Genomic DNA, 17,456 nt, shown 5'->3' on the forward strand with positions numbered 1-17,456 from the left:
CCACTGGGTCTCCATATTGGATCTGATGCAGGGGCCTCTACTGGTCTGGCAGGGCCACTGGGTCTCCATATTGGATCTGATGCAGGGGCCTCTACTGGTCTGACGTTGAGGGAGAGGGTGTTTACCTGGCACCACGCCGTCAGAGTGCCTACCTCCTCTCTGTAGGCCGTATCGTCGTTGTTGGTGATCAGGCAAACACCCTCTCCCTCAACGTCAGCAAAACAAAGGAGCCGATTGTGGACTTCAGGAGGAACCAGGGAACGCCCCCATCCTCATCAACAGGGCCGCCATGGAGACGGTCAAAACCTTCAGTAAATATTATCTGATGCACCTTATTAAAGAAACAAATATCTTTACACTCTATACTCTGCCTGTATCTGAAATTCATTTGACCAATGTCATTTGCATTAAGTTACTCTTTTGGCATTACCATAACATAAAAGAGGATATACATAAATATCATATTATTCTCTTTGCCAGCAAACCAGAAGATTTACACAATAATGATCATATTAAACAATTGGTTATTATTAACATCTATCATTCAATATCTGAAATACTCTAGATCCGAATCTAGTCACAGACGGTGGTTATTTTGGTTGGTTCCATTTGTCTGTATCTCAAGACCACCTGATCCATTCTCTGTCCAGTGTTATCCTCTACACCGCCCAAAGACAACTTTACACCTGTAGCTAGAATAACTCTGGTCCAATCAGGTGGAAACATTTTCTGCTGCTAGTTTTCCCACCATCCTGTGCAACAAATAACTGAATCAAAGACAGTAGTTGATTGAAGTGTAGTTATTCCCATCAGGCATCACAGTGGGGATGCTAACTCTGTGTGCTGTGGTACATTTGAATCAAAGACAATAGTTGATTGAAGTGTAGTTATTTCCATCAGGCATCACAGCGGGAATGATAACTCTGTGTGCTGTAGTCCATGTTGAAGGCTTCAGTCTGTCTGTCTAGTGTTTCTTTCCTTCTACGGTGACTGCTCCAGAAGCTCCTGTCGGCGTCTCATGATCTCAGCGAACTGGGCGCGCTCCGTGGCGTCCTGGAAACAGAAACCGTGACAACATAAAGGGGCCTGGTCATGAGACAGGTGGGTGTGGCCTGGAGGGTTCAGTGGCTGCTGCCCTCATCGAATGACTCCACCCCTGAGTCACAGGCTGTGAGCGACAGCTTCTCCTGACGCCGCCGCATGATCTCCTGCAGCTCTGACCCTGAACTCCTCTGGAGGGAGAGATAGAGAGAGGGATGGATGGAGGGATGGAGGGAGAGAGAGAGAGAAAGAGAGAGAGAGAGAAGGAGAGCGAGAGACAGAGAGAGAGAGACAGAGAGAGAGAGAGAGAGAGAGAGAGAGAGATAAGGAGAGACAGAGAGAGAGAGAGATAAGGAGAGACGAGAGAGAGAGAGAGAGAGAGAGAGAGAGAGACAGAGAGAGAGAGAGAGAGAGAGAGAGAGAGAGAGAGAGAGAGAGAGAGAGAGAGACAGAGAGAGAGAGAGAGAGAGAGAGAGAGAGAGAGAGAGAGAGAGGAGGTTAGAGTCAGTAGAGATGTCTCCTATAGAGGGATTCTATGGAACTAAATAATGTCCACATTCATCTCAGTAGGGCTGAATCATAGAGTTGAAAACAGTAATGAGGTCACTCTAGAAGCCATTCTAGTGTTTATAACTCTACGAATCCACTAGAGAACTGAGCGGTCAGAGGAGAGGATCACCAGCTGGGCAGCTACAGAGAAACTCTTTCTGTTAGGAAATGAATGTAGATGACAGTCTGGTGGGAGAATCCTGTGATCAGACGGTAGGCTTTGCTAGCTCTGGCCCGAGCGAGATAATGTCCAGCAGACCTACTGACCTTTAGACTGAGCCTGAGAACCAGCCGGACAACATCGTTCTCGGGACCAGCGCTGGAATAAAAATTTTGTTTTCAGAGCTGATCCACAAATACCTACATTTCCTTTTGGCAGATCCACTCAACCTGTTCTACACTGACCTGTAGTTCCCCTTAGTTCCACACAGCTGTAATCTACAGTGGTACAGTCTATACTATGTCCTACACTTCCACAGCAGAAATATCCTGTAGGTATGGAAGAAACACACCTGAAATCTAGTTGATATGCCAGTTAAGGGTTAAAATTACCCTTGGCCTTGGGTTTGGTTCAGTCTAGTAGTGATGTGGTCGTGGAGAATGATAACTGGTAGAGGGGTTTGGTTCAGTCTAGTAGTGATGTGGTCGTGGAGAATGATAACTGGTAGAGGGGTTTGGTTCAGTCTAGTAGTGATGTGGTCGTGGAGAATGATAACTGGTAGAGGGGTTTGGTTCAGTCTAGTAGTGATGTGGTCGTGGAGAATGATAACTGGTAGAGGGGTTTGGTTCAGTCTAGTAGTGATGTGGTCGTGGAGAATGATAACTGGTAGAGGGGTTTGGTTCAGTCTAGTAGTGATGTGGTCGTGGAGAATGATAACTGGTAGAGGGGTTTGGTTCAGTCTAGTAGTGATGTGGTCGTGGAGAATGATAACTGGTAGAGGGGTTTGGTTCAGTCTAGTAGTGATGTGGTCGTGGAGAATGATAACTGGTAGAGGGGTTTGGTTCAGTCTAGTAGTGATGTGGTCGTGGAGAATGATAACTGGTAGAGGGGTTTGGTTCAGTCTAGTAGTGATGTGGTCGTGGAGAATGATAACTGGTAGAGGGGTTTGGTTCAGTCTAGTAGTGATGTGGTCGTGGAGAATGATAACTGGTAGAGGGGTTTGGTTCAGTCTAGTAGTGATGTGGTCGTGGAGAATGATAACTGGTAGAGGGGTTTGGTTCAGTCTAGTAGTGATGTGGTCGTGGAGAATGATAACTGGTAGAGGGGTTTGGTTCAGTCTAGTAGTGATGTGGTCGTGGAGAATGATAACTGGTAGAGGGGTTTGGTTCAGTCTAGTAGTGATGTGGTCGTGGAGAATGATAACTGGTAGAGGGGTTGGGTTCAGTCTAGTAGTGATGTGGTCGTGGAGAATGATAACTGGTAGAGGGGTTTGGTTCAGTCTAGTAGTGATGTGGTCGTGGAGAATGATAACTGGTAGAGGGGTTTGGTTCAGTCTAGTAGTGATGTGGTCGTGGAGAATGATAACTGGTAGAGGGGTTTGGTTCAGTCTAGTAGTGATGTGGTCGTGGAGAATGATAACTGGTAGAGGGGTTTGGTTCAGTCTAGTAGTGATGTGGTCGTGGAGAATGATAACTGGTAGAGGGGTTTGGTTCAGTCTAGTAGCGATGTGGTCGTGGAGAATGATAACTGGTAGAGGGGTTTGGTTCAGTCTAGTGGCGATGTGGTCGTGGAGAATGATAACTGGTAGAGGGGTTTGGTTCAGTCTAGTAGTGATGTGGTCGTGGAGAATGATAACTGGTAGAGGGGGTTTGGTTCAGTCTAGTAGTGATGTGGTCGTGGAGAATGATAACTGGTAGAGGGGTTTGGTTCAGTCTAGTAGTGATGTGGTCGTGGAGAATGATAACTGGTAGAGGGGTTTGGTTCAGTCTAGTAGTGATGTGGTCGTGGAGAATGATAACTGGTAGAGGGGTTTGGTTCAGTCTAGTAGTGATGTGGTCGTGGAGAATGATAACTGGTAGAGGGGTTTGGTTCAGTCTAGTAGTGATGTGGTCGTGGAGAATGATAACTGGTAGAGGGGTTTGGTTCAGTCTAGTAGTGATGTGGTCGTGGAGAATGATAACTGGTAGAGGGGTTTGGGTCAGTCTAGTAGTGATGTGGTCGTGGAGAATGATAACTGGTAGAGGGGTTTGGTTCAGTCTAGTAGTGATGTGGTCGTGGAGAATGATAACTGGTAGAGGGGTTTGGTTCAGTCTAGTAGTGATGTGGTCGTGGAGAATGATAACTGGTAGAGGGGTTGGGTTCAGTCTAGTAGTGATGTGGTCGTGGAGAATGATAACTGGTAGAGGGGTTTGGTTCAGTCTAGTAGTGATGTGGTCGTGGAGAATGATAACTGGTAGAGGGGTTTGGTTCAGTCTAGTAGTGATGTGGTCGTGGAGAATGATAACTGGTAGAGGGGTTTGGTTCAGTCTAGTAGTGATGTGGTCGTGGAGAATGATAACTGGTAGAGGGGTTTGGTTCAGTCTAGTAGTGATGTGGTCGTGGAGAATGATAACTGGTAGAGGGGTTTGGTTCAGTCTAGTAGTGATGTGGTCGTGGAGAATGATAACTGGTAGAGGGGTTTGGTTCAGTCTAGTAGTGATGTGGTCGTGGAGAATGATAACTGGTAGAGGGGTTTGGTTCAGTCTAGTAGTGATGTGGTCATGGAGAATGATAACTGGTAGAGGGGTTTGGTTCAGTCTAGTAGTGATGTGGTCGTGGAGAATGATAACTGGTAGAGGGGTTTGGTTCAGTCTAGTAGTGATGTGGTCGTGGAGAATGATAACTGGTAGAGGGGGTTTGGTTCAGTCTAGTAGTGATGTGGTCGTGGAGAATGATAACTGGTAGAGGGGTTTGGTTCAGTCTAGTAGTGATGTGGTCGTGGAGAATGATAACTGGTAGAGGGGGTTTGGTTCAGTCTAGTAGTGATGTGGTCGTGGAGAATGATAACTGGTAGAGGGGGTTTGGTTCAGTCTAGTAGTGATGTGGTCGTGGAGAATGATAACTGGTAGAGGGGTTTGGTTCAGTCTAGTAGTGATGTGGTCGTGGAGAATGATAACTGGTAGAGGGGTTGGGTTCAGTCTAGTAGTGATGTGGTCGTGGAGAATGATAACTGGTAGAGGGGGTTTGGTTCAGTCTAGTAGTGATGTGGTCGTGGAGAATGATAACTGGTAGAGGGGTTTGGGTCAGTCTAGTAGTGATGTGGTCGTGGAGAATGATAACTGGTAGAGGGGTTTGGTTCAGTCTAGTAGTGATGTGGTCGTGGAGAATGATAACTGGTAGAGGGGTTTGGTTCAGTCTAGTAGTGATGTGGTCGTGGAGAATGATAACTGGTAGAGGGGTTTGGTTCAGTCTAGTAGTGATGTGGTCGTGGAGAATGATAACTGGTAGAGGGGTTTGGTTCAGTCTAGTAGTGATGTGGTCGTGGAGAATGATAACTGGTAGAGGGGTTTGGGTCTAGTAGTGATGTGGTCGTGGAGAATGATAACTGGTAGAGGGGTTTGGGTCAGTCTAGTAGTGATGTGGTCGTGGAGAATGATAACTGGTAGAGGGGTTTGGGTCAGTCTAGTAGTGATGTGGTCGTGGAGAATGATAACTGGTAGAGGGGTTTGGTTCAGTCTAGTAGTGATGTGGTCGTGGAGAATGATAACTGGTAGAGGGGTTTGGTTCAGTCTAGTAGTGATGTGGTCGTGGAGAATGATAACTGGTAGAGGGGTTTGGTTCAGTCTAGTAGTGATGTGGTCGTGGAGAATGATAACTGGTAGAGGGGGTTTGGTTCAGTCTAGTGGTGATGTGGTCGTGGAGAATGATAACTGGTAGAGGGGTTTGGTTCAGTCTAGTAGTGATGTGGTCGTGGAGAATGATAACTGGTAGAGGGGTTTGGTTCAGTCTAGTAGCGATGTGGTCGTGGAGAATGATAACTGGTAGAGGGGTTTGGGTCAGTCTAGTAGTGATGTGGTCGTGGAGAATGATAACTGGTAGAGGGGTTTGGTTCAGTCTAGTAGTGATGTGGTCGTGGAGAATGATAACTGGTAGAGGGGTTTGGTTCAGTCTAGTAGTGATGTGGTCGTGGAGAATGATAACTGGTAGAGGGGTTTGGTTCAGTCTAGTAGTGATGTGGTCGTGGAGAATGATAACTGGTAGAGGGGTTTGGTTCAGTCTAGTAGTGATGTGGTCGTGGAGAATGATAACTGGTAGAGGGGTTTGGTTCAGTCTAGTAGTGATGTGGTCGTGGAGAATGATAACTGGTAGAGGGGTTTGGTTCAGTCTAGTAGCGATGTGGTCGTGGAGAATGATAACTGGTAGAGGGGGTTTGGTTCAGTCTAGTAGTGATGTGGTCGTGGAGAATGATAACTGGTAGAGGGGTTTGGTTCAGTCTAGTAGTGATGTGGTCGTGGAGAATGATAACTGGTAGAGGGGTTTGGGTCAGTCTAGTAGTGATGTGGTCGTGGAGAATGATAACTGGTAGAGGGGTTTGGTTCAGTCTAGTAGTGATGTGGTCGTGGAGAATGATAACTGGTAGAGGGGTTTGGTTCAGTCTAGTAGTGATGTGGTCGTGGAGAATGATAACTGGTAGAGGGGTTTGGTTCAGTCTAGTAGTGATGTGGTCGTGGAGAATGATAACTGGTAGAGGGGTTTGGTTCAGTCTAGTGGTGATGTGGTCGTGGAGAATGATAACTGGTAGAGGGGTTTGGTTCAGTCTAGTGGTGATGTGGTCGTGGAGAATGATAACTGGTAGAGGGGTTTGGTTCAGTCTAGTAGTGATGTGGTCGTGGAGAATGATAACTGGTAGAGGGGTTTGGTTCAGTCTAGTAGTGATGTGGTCGTGGAGAATGATAACTGGTAGAGGGGTTTGGTTCAGTCTAGTAGTGATGTGGTCGTGGAGAATGATAACTGGTAGAGGGGTTTGGTTCAGTCTAGTGGTGATGTGGTCGTGGAGAATGATAACTGGTAGAGGGGTTGGGTTCAGTCTAGTGGTGATGTGGTCGTGGAGAATGATAACTGGTAGAGGGGTTTGGTTCAGTCTAGTAGTGATGTGGTCGTGGAGAATGATAACTGGTAGAGGGGTTTGGTTCAGTCTAGTAGTGATGTGGTCGTGGAGAATGATAACTGGTAGAGGGGTTTGGTTCAGTCTAGTAGTGATGTGGTCGTGGAGAATGATAACTGGTAGAGGGGTTTGGTTCAGTCTAGTAGTGATGTGGTCGTGGAGAATGATAACTGGTAGAGGGGTTTGGTTCAGTCTAGTAGTGATGTGGTCGTGGAGAATGATAACTGGTAGAGGGGTTTGGTTCAGTCTAGTAGTGATGTGGTCGTGGAGAATGATAACTGGTAGAGGGGTTTGGTTCAGTCTAGTAGTGATGTGGTCGTGGAGAATGATAACTGGTAGAGGGGTTTGGTTCAGTCTAGTAGTGATGTGGTCGTGGAGAATGATAACTGGTAGAGGGGTTTGGTTCAGTCTAGTAGTGATGTGGTCGTGGAGAATGATAACTGGTAGAGGGGTTTGGTTCAGTCTAGTAGTGATGTGGTCGTGGAGAATGATAACTGGTAGAGGGGTTTGGTTCTGTCTAGTAGTGATGTGGTCGTGGAGAATGATAACTGGTAGAGGGGTTTGGTTCAGTCTAGTAGTGATGTGGTCGTGGAGAATGATAACTGGTAGAGGGGTTTGGTTCAGTCTAGTAGTGATGTGGTCGTGGAGAATGATAACTGGTAGAGGGGTTTGGTTCAGTGTGTAGGTCAGGTATGTTCCTATGTCTCCCATATCTAGTGCAGGCTGGGCTACGAGGTGAGGTGAGGGATGGGAACATTTCCAGCCAGGAGGAGACCAGCAGGTGGGTTCTTAAAGCCATGGTGGGTATCTAGGAGGGGGAATTCTAAAGCTACACATCTAGGTTTTTAGCATCCATCTGCTGGCCAGCTTCACAACATTTAGTAAAACTACCTGTTATCATACTTATTTAAGTATGAGAAAAATGCTGAACCAAACTTCAGACTGTTTTTTCAATGTGTGCAGTTGATACAATACATACTGTATGTTATCTTGAGCTGCACACTGGATTGTCTAAGTTGAGCAGTGAAGTGGTGTTTCAATAGAACACAGATCGGTGAGGTGTGTTAGCGTAGCGAGACAGGTAAGGAGAAGTCCTGAACAGAAGAGAGCAGTGACTACAAGAAGCTGGCCAACAGAGTAGAGCCTAGAACAACCTCTCTAGTGGAACAATACCTTAGTGAGAGTTTAGAGTCTGAAGACTTCAGTGGTCAGAAGAAGACCTGCAGGAGGACAGAGACCAGACAGAAACCACCCCTTGCCAGAGCTTTAAATAGCATGTAGACTGCAAGTACCCCTGTAAACACTTGTATGTACCTGTAAACACCTGTATGTACCTGTAAACACCTGTATGTACCTGTAAACACCTGTATGTACCTGCAAACACCTGTATGTACCTGTATGTACCTGTATGTACCTGCAAACACCTGTATGTACCTGTATGTACCTGTATGTACCTGTAAACACCTGTATGTACCTGTAAACACCTGTATGTACCGGTATGTACCTGTAAACACCTGTATGTACCTGTAAACACCTGTATGTACCTGCAAACACCTGTATGTACCTGTATGTACCTGTATGTACCTGCAAACACCTGTATGTACCTGTATGTACCTGTATGTACCTGTAAACACCTGTATGTACCTGTAAACACCTGTATGTACCGGTATGTACCTGCAAACACCTGTATGTACCTGTATGTACCTGTATGTACCTGTAAACACCTGTATGTACCTGTATGTACCTGTAAACACCTGTATGTACCTGTATGTACCTGTAAACAACTGTATGTACCTGTATGTACCTGTAAACACCTGTATGTACCTGTATGTACCTGTAAACAACTGTATGTACCTGTAAACACCTGTATGTACCTGTAAACACCTGTATGTACCTGCAAACACCTGTAAACACCTGTATGTACCTGTAAACACCTGTATGTACCTGTATGTACCTGTAAACAACTGTATGTACCTGTATGTACCTGTATGTACATGTAAACACCTGTATGTACCTGTATGTACCTGTAAACAACTGTATGTACCTGTAAACACCTGTATGTACCTGTATGTACCTGTAAACACCTGTATGTACCTGTAAACACCTGTATGTACCTGCATACACCTGCAAACACCTGTATGTACCTGCATACACCTGCAAACACCTGTATGTACCTGTAAACACCTGTATGTACCTGCAAACACCTGTATGTACCTGTAAACACCTGTATGTACCTGTAAACACCTGTATGTACCTGTATGTACCTGTAAACACCTGTATGTACCTGTAAACACCTGTATGTACCTGCATACACCTGCAAACACCTGTATGTACCTGCAAACACCTGTATGTACCTGTATGTACCTGCAAACACCTGTATGTACCTGTATGTACCTGCAAACACCTGTATGTACCTGTAAACACCTGTATGTACCTGTAAACACCTGTATGTACCTGTATGTACCTGTAAACACCTGTATGTACCTGTAAACACCTGTATGTACCTGCATACACCTGCAAACACCTGTATGTACCTGCATACACCTGCAAACACCTGTATGTACCTGTAAACACCTGTATGTACCTGCAAACACCTGTATGTACCTGCAAACACCTGTATGTACCTGTAAACACCTGTATGTACCTCCAAACACCTGTATGTACCTGTATGTACCTGTAAACACCTGTATGTACCTGTAAACACCTGTATGTACCTGTAAACACCTGTATGTACCTGTATGTACCTGTAAACACCTGTATGTACCTGTAAACACCTGTATGTACCTCCAAACACCTGTATGTACCTGTATGTACCTCCAAACACCTGTATGTACCTGTATGTACCTGTAAACACCTGTATGTACCTGTAAACACCTGTATGTACCTGTAAACACCTGTATGTACCTGTAAACACCTGTATGTACCTCCAAACACCTGTATGTACCTGTATGTACCTGTATGTACCTGTATGTACCTCCAAACACCTGTATGTACCTGTATGTACCTGTATGTACCTGTATGTACCTGTAAACACCTGTATGTACCTGTAAACACCTGTATGTACCTGTATGTACCTGTATGTACCTGTAAACACCTGTATGTACCTGTAAACACCTGTATGTACCTGTATGTACCTGTATGTACCTGTAAACACCTGTATGTACCTGTATGTACCTGTATGTACCTGTAAACACCTGTATGTACCTGTAAACACCTGTATGTACCTGTAAACGACTGTATGTACCTGTATGTACCTGTATGTACCTGTAAACACCTGTATGTACCTCCAAACACCTGTATGTACCTGTATGTACCTCCAAACACCTGTATGTACCTGTATGTACCTGTAAACACCTGTATGTACCTGTAAACACCTGTATGTACATGTAAACACCTGTATGTACCTGTAAACACCTGTATGTACCTGTAAACACCTGTATGTACCTCCAAACACCTGTATGTACCTGTATGTACCTGTATGTACCTGTATGTACCTCCAAACACCTGTATGTACCTGTATGTACCTGTATGTACCTGTAAACACCTGTATGTACATGTAAACACCTGTATGTACCTGTAAACACCTGTATGTACCTGTAAACACCTGTATGTACCTCCAAACACCTGTATGTACCTGTATGTACCTGTATGTACCTGTATGTACCTCCAAACACCTGTATGTACCTGTATGTACCTGTATGTACCTGTATGTACCTGTAAACACCTGTATGTACATGTAAACACCTGTATGTACCTGTAAACACCTGTATGTACCTGTAAACACCTGTATGTACCTCCAAACACCTGTATGTACCTGTATGTACCTGTATGTACCTGTATGTACCTCCAAACACCTGTATGTACCTGTATGTACCTGTATGTACCTGTATGTACCTGTAAACACCTGTATGTACCTGTAAACACCTGTATGTACCTGTATGTACCTGTATGTACCTGTAAACACCTGTATGTACCTGTAAACACCTGTATGTACCTGTATGTACCTGTATGTACCTGTATGTACCTGTAAACACCTGTATGTACCTGTATGTACCTGTATGTACCTGTATGTACCTGTAAACACCTGTATGTACCTGTAAACACCTGTATGTACCTGTAAACACCTGTATGTACCTGTATGTACCTGTATGTACCTGTATGTACCTGTAAACACCTGTATGTACCTCCAAACACCTGTATGTACCTGTATGTACCTCCAAACACCTGTATGTACCTGTATGTACCTGTAAACACCTGTATGTACCTGTAAACACCTGTATGTACATGTAAACACCTGTATGTACCTGTAAACACCTGTATGTACCTGTAAACACCTGTATGTACCTCCAAACACCTGTATGTACCTGTATGTACCTGTATGTACCTGTATGTACCTCCAAACACCTGTATGTACCTGTATGTACCTGTAAACACCTGTATGTACCTGTATGTACCTGTATGTACCTCCAAACACCTGTATGTACCTGTATGTACCTGTATGTACCTGTATGTACCTGTAAACACCTGTATGTACCTGTATGTACCTGTATGTACCTGTATGTACCTCCAAACACCTGTATGTACCTGTAAACACCTGTATGTACCTGCAAACACCTGTATGTACCTGTAAACACCTGTATGTACCTGTATGTACCTGTATGTACCTGTAAACACCTGTACCTGTATGTACCTGTATGTACCTGTATGTACCTCCAAACACCTGTATGTACCTGTAAACACCTGTATGTACCTGTATGTACCTGTATGTACCTCCAAACACCTGTATGTACCTGTAAACACCTGTATGTACCTGCAAACACCTGTATGTACCTGTAAACACCTGTATGCACCTGTATGTACCTGTAAACACCTGTATGCACCTGTATGTACCTGTAAACACCTGTATGTACAGTGCATTCAGAAAGTATTCAGACCCCATGACTTTTTCCACATTGTTACGTTACAGCCTTATTCTAAAATGGATTAAATCATTTTTTCCTCATCAATCTACACACAATACCCCGTAATGACAAAGCACAAACAGGTTTTTATAAATATCACATTTACATAAGTATTCAGACTATTTACTCAACACTATTGAAGCACCTTTGGAAGCGATTACAGCCTTGAGTCTTCTTGGGTATGACGCTACAAGCTTGGCACACCTGTATTTGGGGAGTTTCTCCCATTCTTCTCTACAGATCCTCTCAAGCTCTGTCAGGTTGGATGGGGAGCGTCGCTGCACAGCTATTTTCAGGTCTCTCCAGAGATGTTCGGTCGGGTTCAAGTCCGGGCTCTGGCTGGGCCACTCAAGGACATTCAGAGACTTGTCCTGAAGCCACTCCTGCGTTGTCTTGGCTGTGTGCTTAGGGTCGTTGTCCTGTTGGAAAGTGAACCGTCGCCCCAGTCTGAGGTCCTGAGCGCTTTGGAGCAGGTTTTCATCAAGGATCTCTCTGTACTTTGCTCCGTTCATCTTTCCCTCGATCCTGACTAGTCTCCCAGTCCCTGCCGCTGAAAAACATCCCCACAGCATGATGCTGCCACCACCATGCTTCACCGTAGGGATGGTGCCAGGTTTCCTCCAGACTTGACGCTTGACATTCAGGCCAAAGAGTTCAATCTTGGTTTCATCAGACCAGAGAATCTTGTTTCTCATGGTCTGAGAGTCTTTAGGTGCCTTTTGGCAAACTCCAAGTGGGCTTTCATGTGCCTTTTACTGACTTCCGTCTGGCCACTCTACCGTAAAGGCCTGGTTTGGTGGAGTGCTGCAGAGATGGTTGTCCTTCTGGAAGTTTCACCCATCTCCACAGAGGAACTCTGGAGCTCTGTCAGAGTGACCATCGGGTTCTTGGTCACCCCCTAACCAAGGCCCTTCTCCCCCGATTGCTCAGTTTGGCCGGGTGGCCAGCTCTAGGAAGAGTCTTGGTGGTTCCAAACTTCTTCCATTTAAGAATGATGGAGGCCACTGTGTTCTTGGGGACCTTCAATGCTGCAGAAATGTTTTGGTACCCTTCACCAGATCTGTGCCTCAACACAATCCTGTCTTGGAGCTCTACGGACAATTCCTTCGACATCATGGCTTGATTTTTGCTCTGACACGCACTTTCAACTGTGGGACCTTATATAGACAGTTGTGTACCTTTCCAAATCATGTCCAATCAATTGAATTTACCACAGGTGGACTCCAATCATGTTGTAGAAACATCAAGGATGATGGATACATCGGAGCTCAATTTCGAGTCTCATAGCAAAGGGTCTGAATACTTATGTAAATAAGGTATTTCTGTTTTTTATTTTTAATACATTAGCAAACATTTCTAAAAACCTATTTTCACTTTGTCATTATGGGGTGTTGTGTGTAGATTGATGAGGAAAAACATTAATTTAATCAATTTTAGAATAAGGCTGTAACGTAACAATGTGTCTGAATACCTCTTTAAGGAATACCTGGGATAGGATAAAGTAATCCTTCTACCCCCCTTACCCCCCCCAAAAAAAAATTAAAAAATAAAATATTGTAAAGTGGTTGTCCCACTGGCTATCATAAGGTGAATGCACCAATTTGTAAGTCGCTCTTGATAAGAGCGTCTGCTAAATGACGTAAATGTAAAATGTAATGCAGGTGTTTGCAGGTGCATACAGGTGTTTGCAGGTACATACAGGTGTTTGCAGGTACATACAGGTGTTTACAGGTACATACAGGTACATACAGGTGTTTACAGGTACATACAGGTGTTTACAGGTACATACAGGTGTTTACAGGTACATACAGGTGTTTACAGGAACATACAGGTGTTTACAGGTACATACAGGTGTTTACAGGTACATACAGGTGTTTGCAGGTGCATACAGGTGTTTACAGGTACATACAGGTGTTTACAGGTACTGTGATTACATCAAACACATTCAGTAGAAGATATTCAGGGTTCTGTGATTACATCAAACACATTCAGTAGAAGATATTCAGGGTTCTGTGATTACATCAAACACATTCAGTAGAAGATATTCAGGGTTCTGTGATTACATCAAACACATTCAGAAGAAGAGATTCAGGGTTCGTTGATTATATCAAACACATTCAGAAGAAGAGATTCAGGGTTCGTTGATTATATCAAACACATTCAGTGGAAGAGATTCAGGGTTCTATGATTACATCAAACACATTCAGAAGAAGAGATTCAGGGTTCTATGATTACATCAAACACATTCAGAAGAAGAGATTCAGGGTTCTATGATTACATCAAACACATTCAGTAGAAGAGATTCAGGGTTCTATGATTACATCAAACACATTCAGAAGAAGAGATTCACTAAAGCAGACACCCAGCCAGTAGTATCCCCTGAACTACACTAGCCACAATGCAACACTGGGTACAAACATTTAGCACAAGTGGACTTTTCAACACAGTCTGGACTTTGGATAGCTAAACACTTTAGCGACTGGCTGCCTTTCGTTCAGATTTAACCCTGCACTCTGCCTTGATGCAGCTAGCTGCTGTAGCTTTAGCCCTGGTCTATCAGTGTTTATCAGCTAGCTGCTGTAGCTTTAGTCCTGGTCTAACAGTGTTTATCAGCTAGCTGCTGTAGCTTTAGTCCTGGTCTATCAGTGTTTATCAGCTAGCTGCTGTAGCTTTAGTCCTGGTCTAACAGTGTTTATCAGCTAGCTGCTGTAGCTTTAGTCCTGGTCTAACAGTGTTTATCAGCTAGCTGCTGTAGCTTTAGTCCTGGTCTAACAGTGTTTATCAGCTAGCTGCTGTAGCTTTAGTCCTGGTCTATCAGTGTTTATCAGCTAGCTGCTGTAGCTTTAGTCCTGGTCTAACAGTGTTTATCAGCTAGCTGCTGTAGCTTTAGTCCTGGTCTAACAGTGTCTATCAGCTAGCTGCTGTAGCTTTAGTCCTGGTCTAACAGTGTTTATCAGCTAGCTACTGTAGCTTTAGTCCTGGTCTATCAGTGTTTATCAGCTAGCTGCGTAGCTTTAGTCCTGGTCTAACAGTGTTTATCAGCTAGCTACTGTAGCTTTAGTCCTGGTCTAACAGTGTTTATCAGCTAGCTGCTGTGGCTTTAGTCCTGGTCTATCAGTGTTTATCAGCTAGCTGCTGTGGCTTTAGTCCTGGTCTAACAGTGTTTATCAGCTAGCTGCTGTAGCTTTAGTCCTGGTCTAACAGTGTTTATCAGCTAGCTACTGTAGCTTTAGTCCTGGTCTAACAGTGGTTATCAGCTAGCTGCTGTAGCTTTAGTCCTGGTCTAACAGTGTTTATCAGCTAGCTACTGTAGCTTTAGTCCTGGTCTAACAGTGTTTATCAGCTAGCTACTGTAGCTTTAGTCCTGGTCTATCAGTGTTTATCAGCTAGCTGCTGTAGCTTTAGCCCTGGTCTATCAGTGTTTATCAGCTAGCTACTGTAGCTTTAGTCCTGGTCTATCAGTGTTTATCAGCTAGCTGCTGTAGCTTTAGTCCTGGTCTAACAGTGTTTATCAGCTAGCTGGCAGGGTTAGCCCTGGTCTAACAGTGGTTATCAGCTAGCTACTGTAGCTTTAGCCCTGGTCTAACAGTGGTTATCAGCTAGCTACTGTAGCTTTAGTCCTGGTCTATCAGTGTTTATCAGCTAGCTACTGTAGCTTTAGTCCTGGTCTATCAGTGTTTATCAGCTAGCTGGCAGGGTTAGCCGGCTCGGTGTCTATCAGCTAGCTGGCAGGGTTAGCCGGCTCGGTGTCTATCAGCTAGCTGGCAGGGTTAGCCGGCTCGGTGTTTATCAGCTAGCTGGCAGGGTTAGCCGGCTCGGTGTCTATCAGCTAGCTGGCAGGGTTAGCCGGCTCGGTGTCTATCAGCTAGCTGGCAGGGTTAGCCGGCTCGGTGTTTATCAGCTAGCTGGCAGGGTTAGCCGGCTCGGTGTCTATCAGCTAGCTGGCAGGGTTAGCCGGCTCGGTGTTTATTAGCTAGCTGGCAGGGTTAGCCGGCTCGGTGTTTATCAGCTAGCTGGCAGGGTTAGCCGGCTCGGTGTCTATCAGCTAGCTGGCAGGGTTAGCCGGCTCAGTGTTTATCAGCTAGCTGGCAGGGTTAGCCGGCTCGGTGTTTATCAGCTAGCTGGCAGGGTTAGCCGGCTCGGTGTCAGCGTTATCAGGGTTAATAAGAGGAGAAGCACTACCCACCTCCAGAGCAGCCTTCTGGACGGTCACCTGACTGAAGACCCTGGCCCCGTCGTCTGGACACACCGTCTTCAGCTCTTCCTTATTCAGAGAGAACAGCTGGGCTCCGGTTAACACTCCCAGACTGGTGATGGTACTGTAGAGACGGGTAGCAGCACAGGAGCATGGTGTCCTCGTCACCATAGAAATAGACATCAGCATAAAGCCACACCAGAGTTGAGCTCATTCATTTTAAGTAGTGAAAAGTACAGGAACTTTGGTGGGACACCAGCAGTCAACTCCACATAGTCAAGATTTAACTCATATTTCTATATGTCCAGTGTGACTTACAACGAGTTGAATCCCTTCAGCTGTAGAAAGGCCTTACATTGGAGTCATTTAGCAGACGCTCTCTCATCCAGAGCGACTTACAGTTAGTTAGTGAGTGCATACATCTTTCATACTGCCCCCCCGTGGGAATCGAACCCACAACCCTGGCGTTGCAAGCGCCACGCTCTACCAACTGAGCTACAGGGGACTACATCAGGAGAGGAGATATCAGTACTATACAGTGTATTATCATATAGATATATAGATTATACTGTATATATATTTAGATTACGTACACAGAGCTGAATCCCTTCAGCTGCAGCCAGGCCTTGACCTCGTCAGGGGAGGAGTCGTATGTGATGTTGACGGACGGGAGGGAGGCGCTGCGAGGAGGAACGGCAAACTTCTTGTTGGCGCTTCGACCCAACGTGAGGCGGTGCATCAACTCATCCTGAACCTCCTCCATGTTGGACTTCCTCCCTACAGGACACAACATTACCCATAACACCTAGCGCCACCCCCTGAACCCTAACCCTAAATCCCGACTCCTGATATTAACCCCGCCCACCATCAGCCACCAGGAAGTAAACATTACAGTAAAGACCCCTTGCCCTGAGACACATTATGACATCATAGGAGTCTACAACCCTCTGTCAGGGAAAACAGACACCCAACAACAGCCATGAGGTCACCAGGAAACATTACAGGACATAGACAACCAGCACCTTCCCTTTAAGTTACATGAAGACAGGTGTGACTTACGGTTGACTGGCGGGGGTCTCTGGTTTGGGTGGTCTCTCATGGTCACGCTGCCTTGGATGCTTCCGGCGTCGCTGGAGGTGTTGCTGCTCTGTCTACTCACCGTGCTGGGAGGGGGGCGGGGGGGGGAGGCAGGGGGAGGCAGGGGAGGGGTGGGGAGACGTGCCGGGGCAAGAGGGGGGGGTGTAGGGATAGGGGGCATGGGGGGCATGGGGGTCGGCGTGGGTTTGGGGACGTGGTCTGTCCGCTGTTTCTGAGGAGGAGAAGAGAAGCGGAGACTGTAGTGGTGAACTCAGAACAGATCCTACAAACATTACCAACAGAATCCATACACTGCATTAATATGAAGCAGACGTTGCTTATAGTTACCTCGTTCAACTCTCCCAGTAATTGCTTGCATGAGGAAATGGAAATAAAACATGGTTGTGAGAGTGTTTTACTGTAGTTTGCCAAACTCACTCAGGTTCAAAGACAACTGACAAGAAACCTCATCTTATTTTAAGACAGGGGAATTTCAATCTGATAACCAATGTTTCTGTTTACCCCACTGGGAGAAACTCTTCTGTTAAT

The 17,456-nt window shown here is 45.4% G+C and overlaps 1 protein-coding gene across 1 annotated transcript in view; it reads right to left on the bottom strand.

Annotated features, from left to right (window-relative positions):
- Positions 1 to 206: 206 nt before the first annotated feature.
- LOC121561582 (epidermal growth factor receptor kinase substrate 8) overlaps positions 207 to 17,456 on the bottom strand; it is a gene marked incomplete at its 5' end in the record, with an annotated part of 53,879 nt that continues 36,629 nt past the window's right edge. The window contains 4 exons of the mRNA XM_045219446.1: positions 207 to 1,232; positions 15,822 to 15,954; positions 16,424 to 16,607; positions 16,890 to 17,139. Coding sequence (XP_045075381.1) covers positions 1,122 to 1,232; positions 15,822 to 15,954; positions 16,424 to 16,607; positions 16,890 to 17,139 — 678 coding nt within the window. The remainder of the gene's footprint in view (positions 1,233 to 15,821; positions 15,955 to 16,423; positions 16,608 to 16,889; positions 17,140 to 17,456) is intronic.

This window comes from Coregonus clupeaformis, unplaced genomic scaffold (genome assembly GCF_020615455.1).
Source record: "Coregonus clupeaformis isolate EN_2021a unplaced genomic scaffold, ASM2061545v1 scaf2382, whole genome shotgun sequence".
In the NCBI taxonomy this organism is placed as follows: domain Eukaryota; kingdom Metazoa; phylum Chordata; class Actinopteri; order Salmoniformes; family Salmonidae; genus Coregonus; species Coregonus clupeaformis.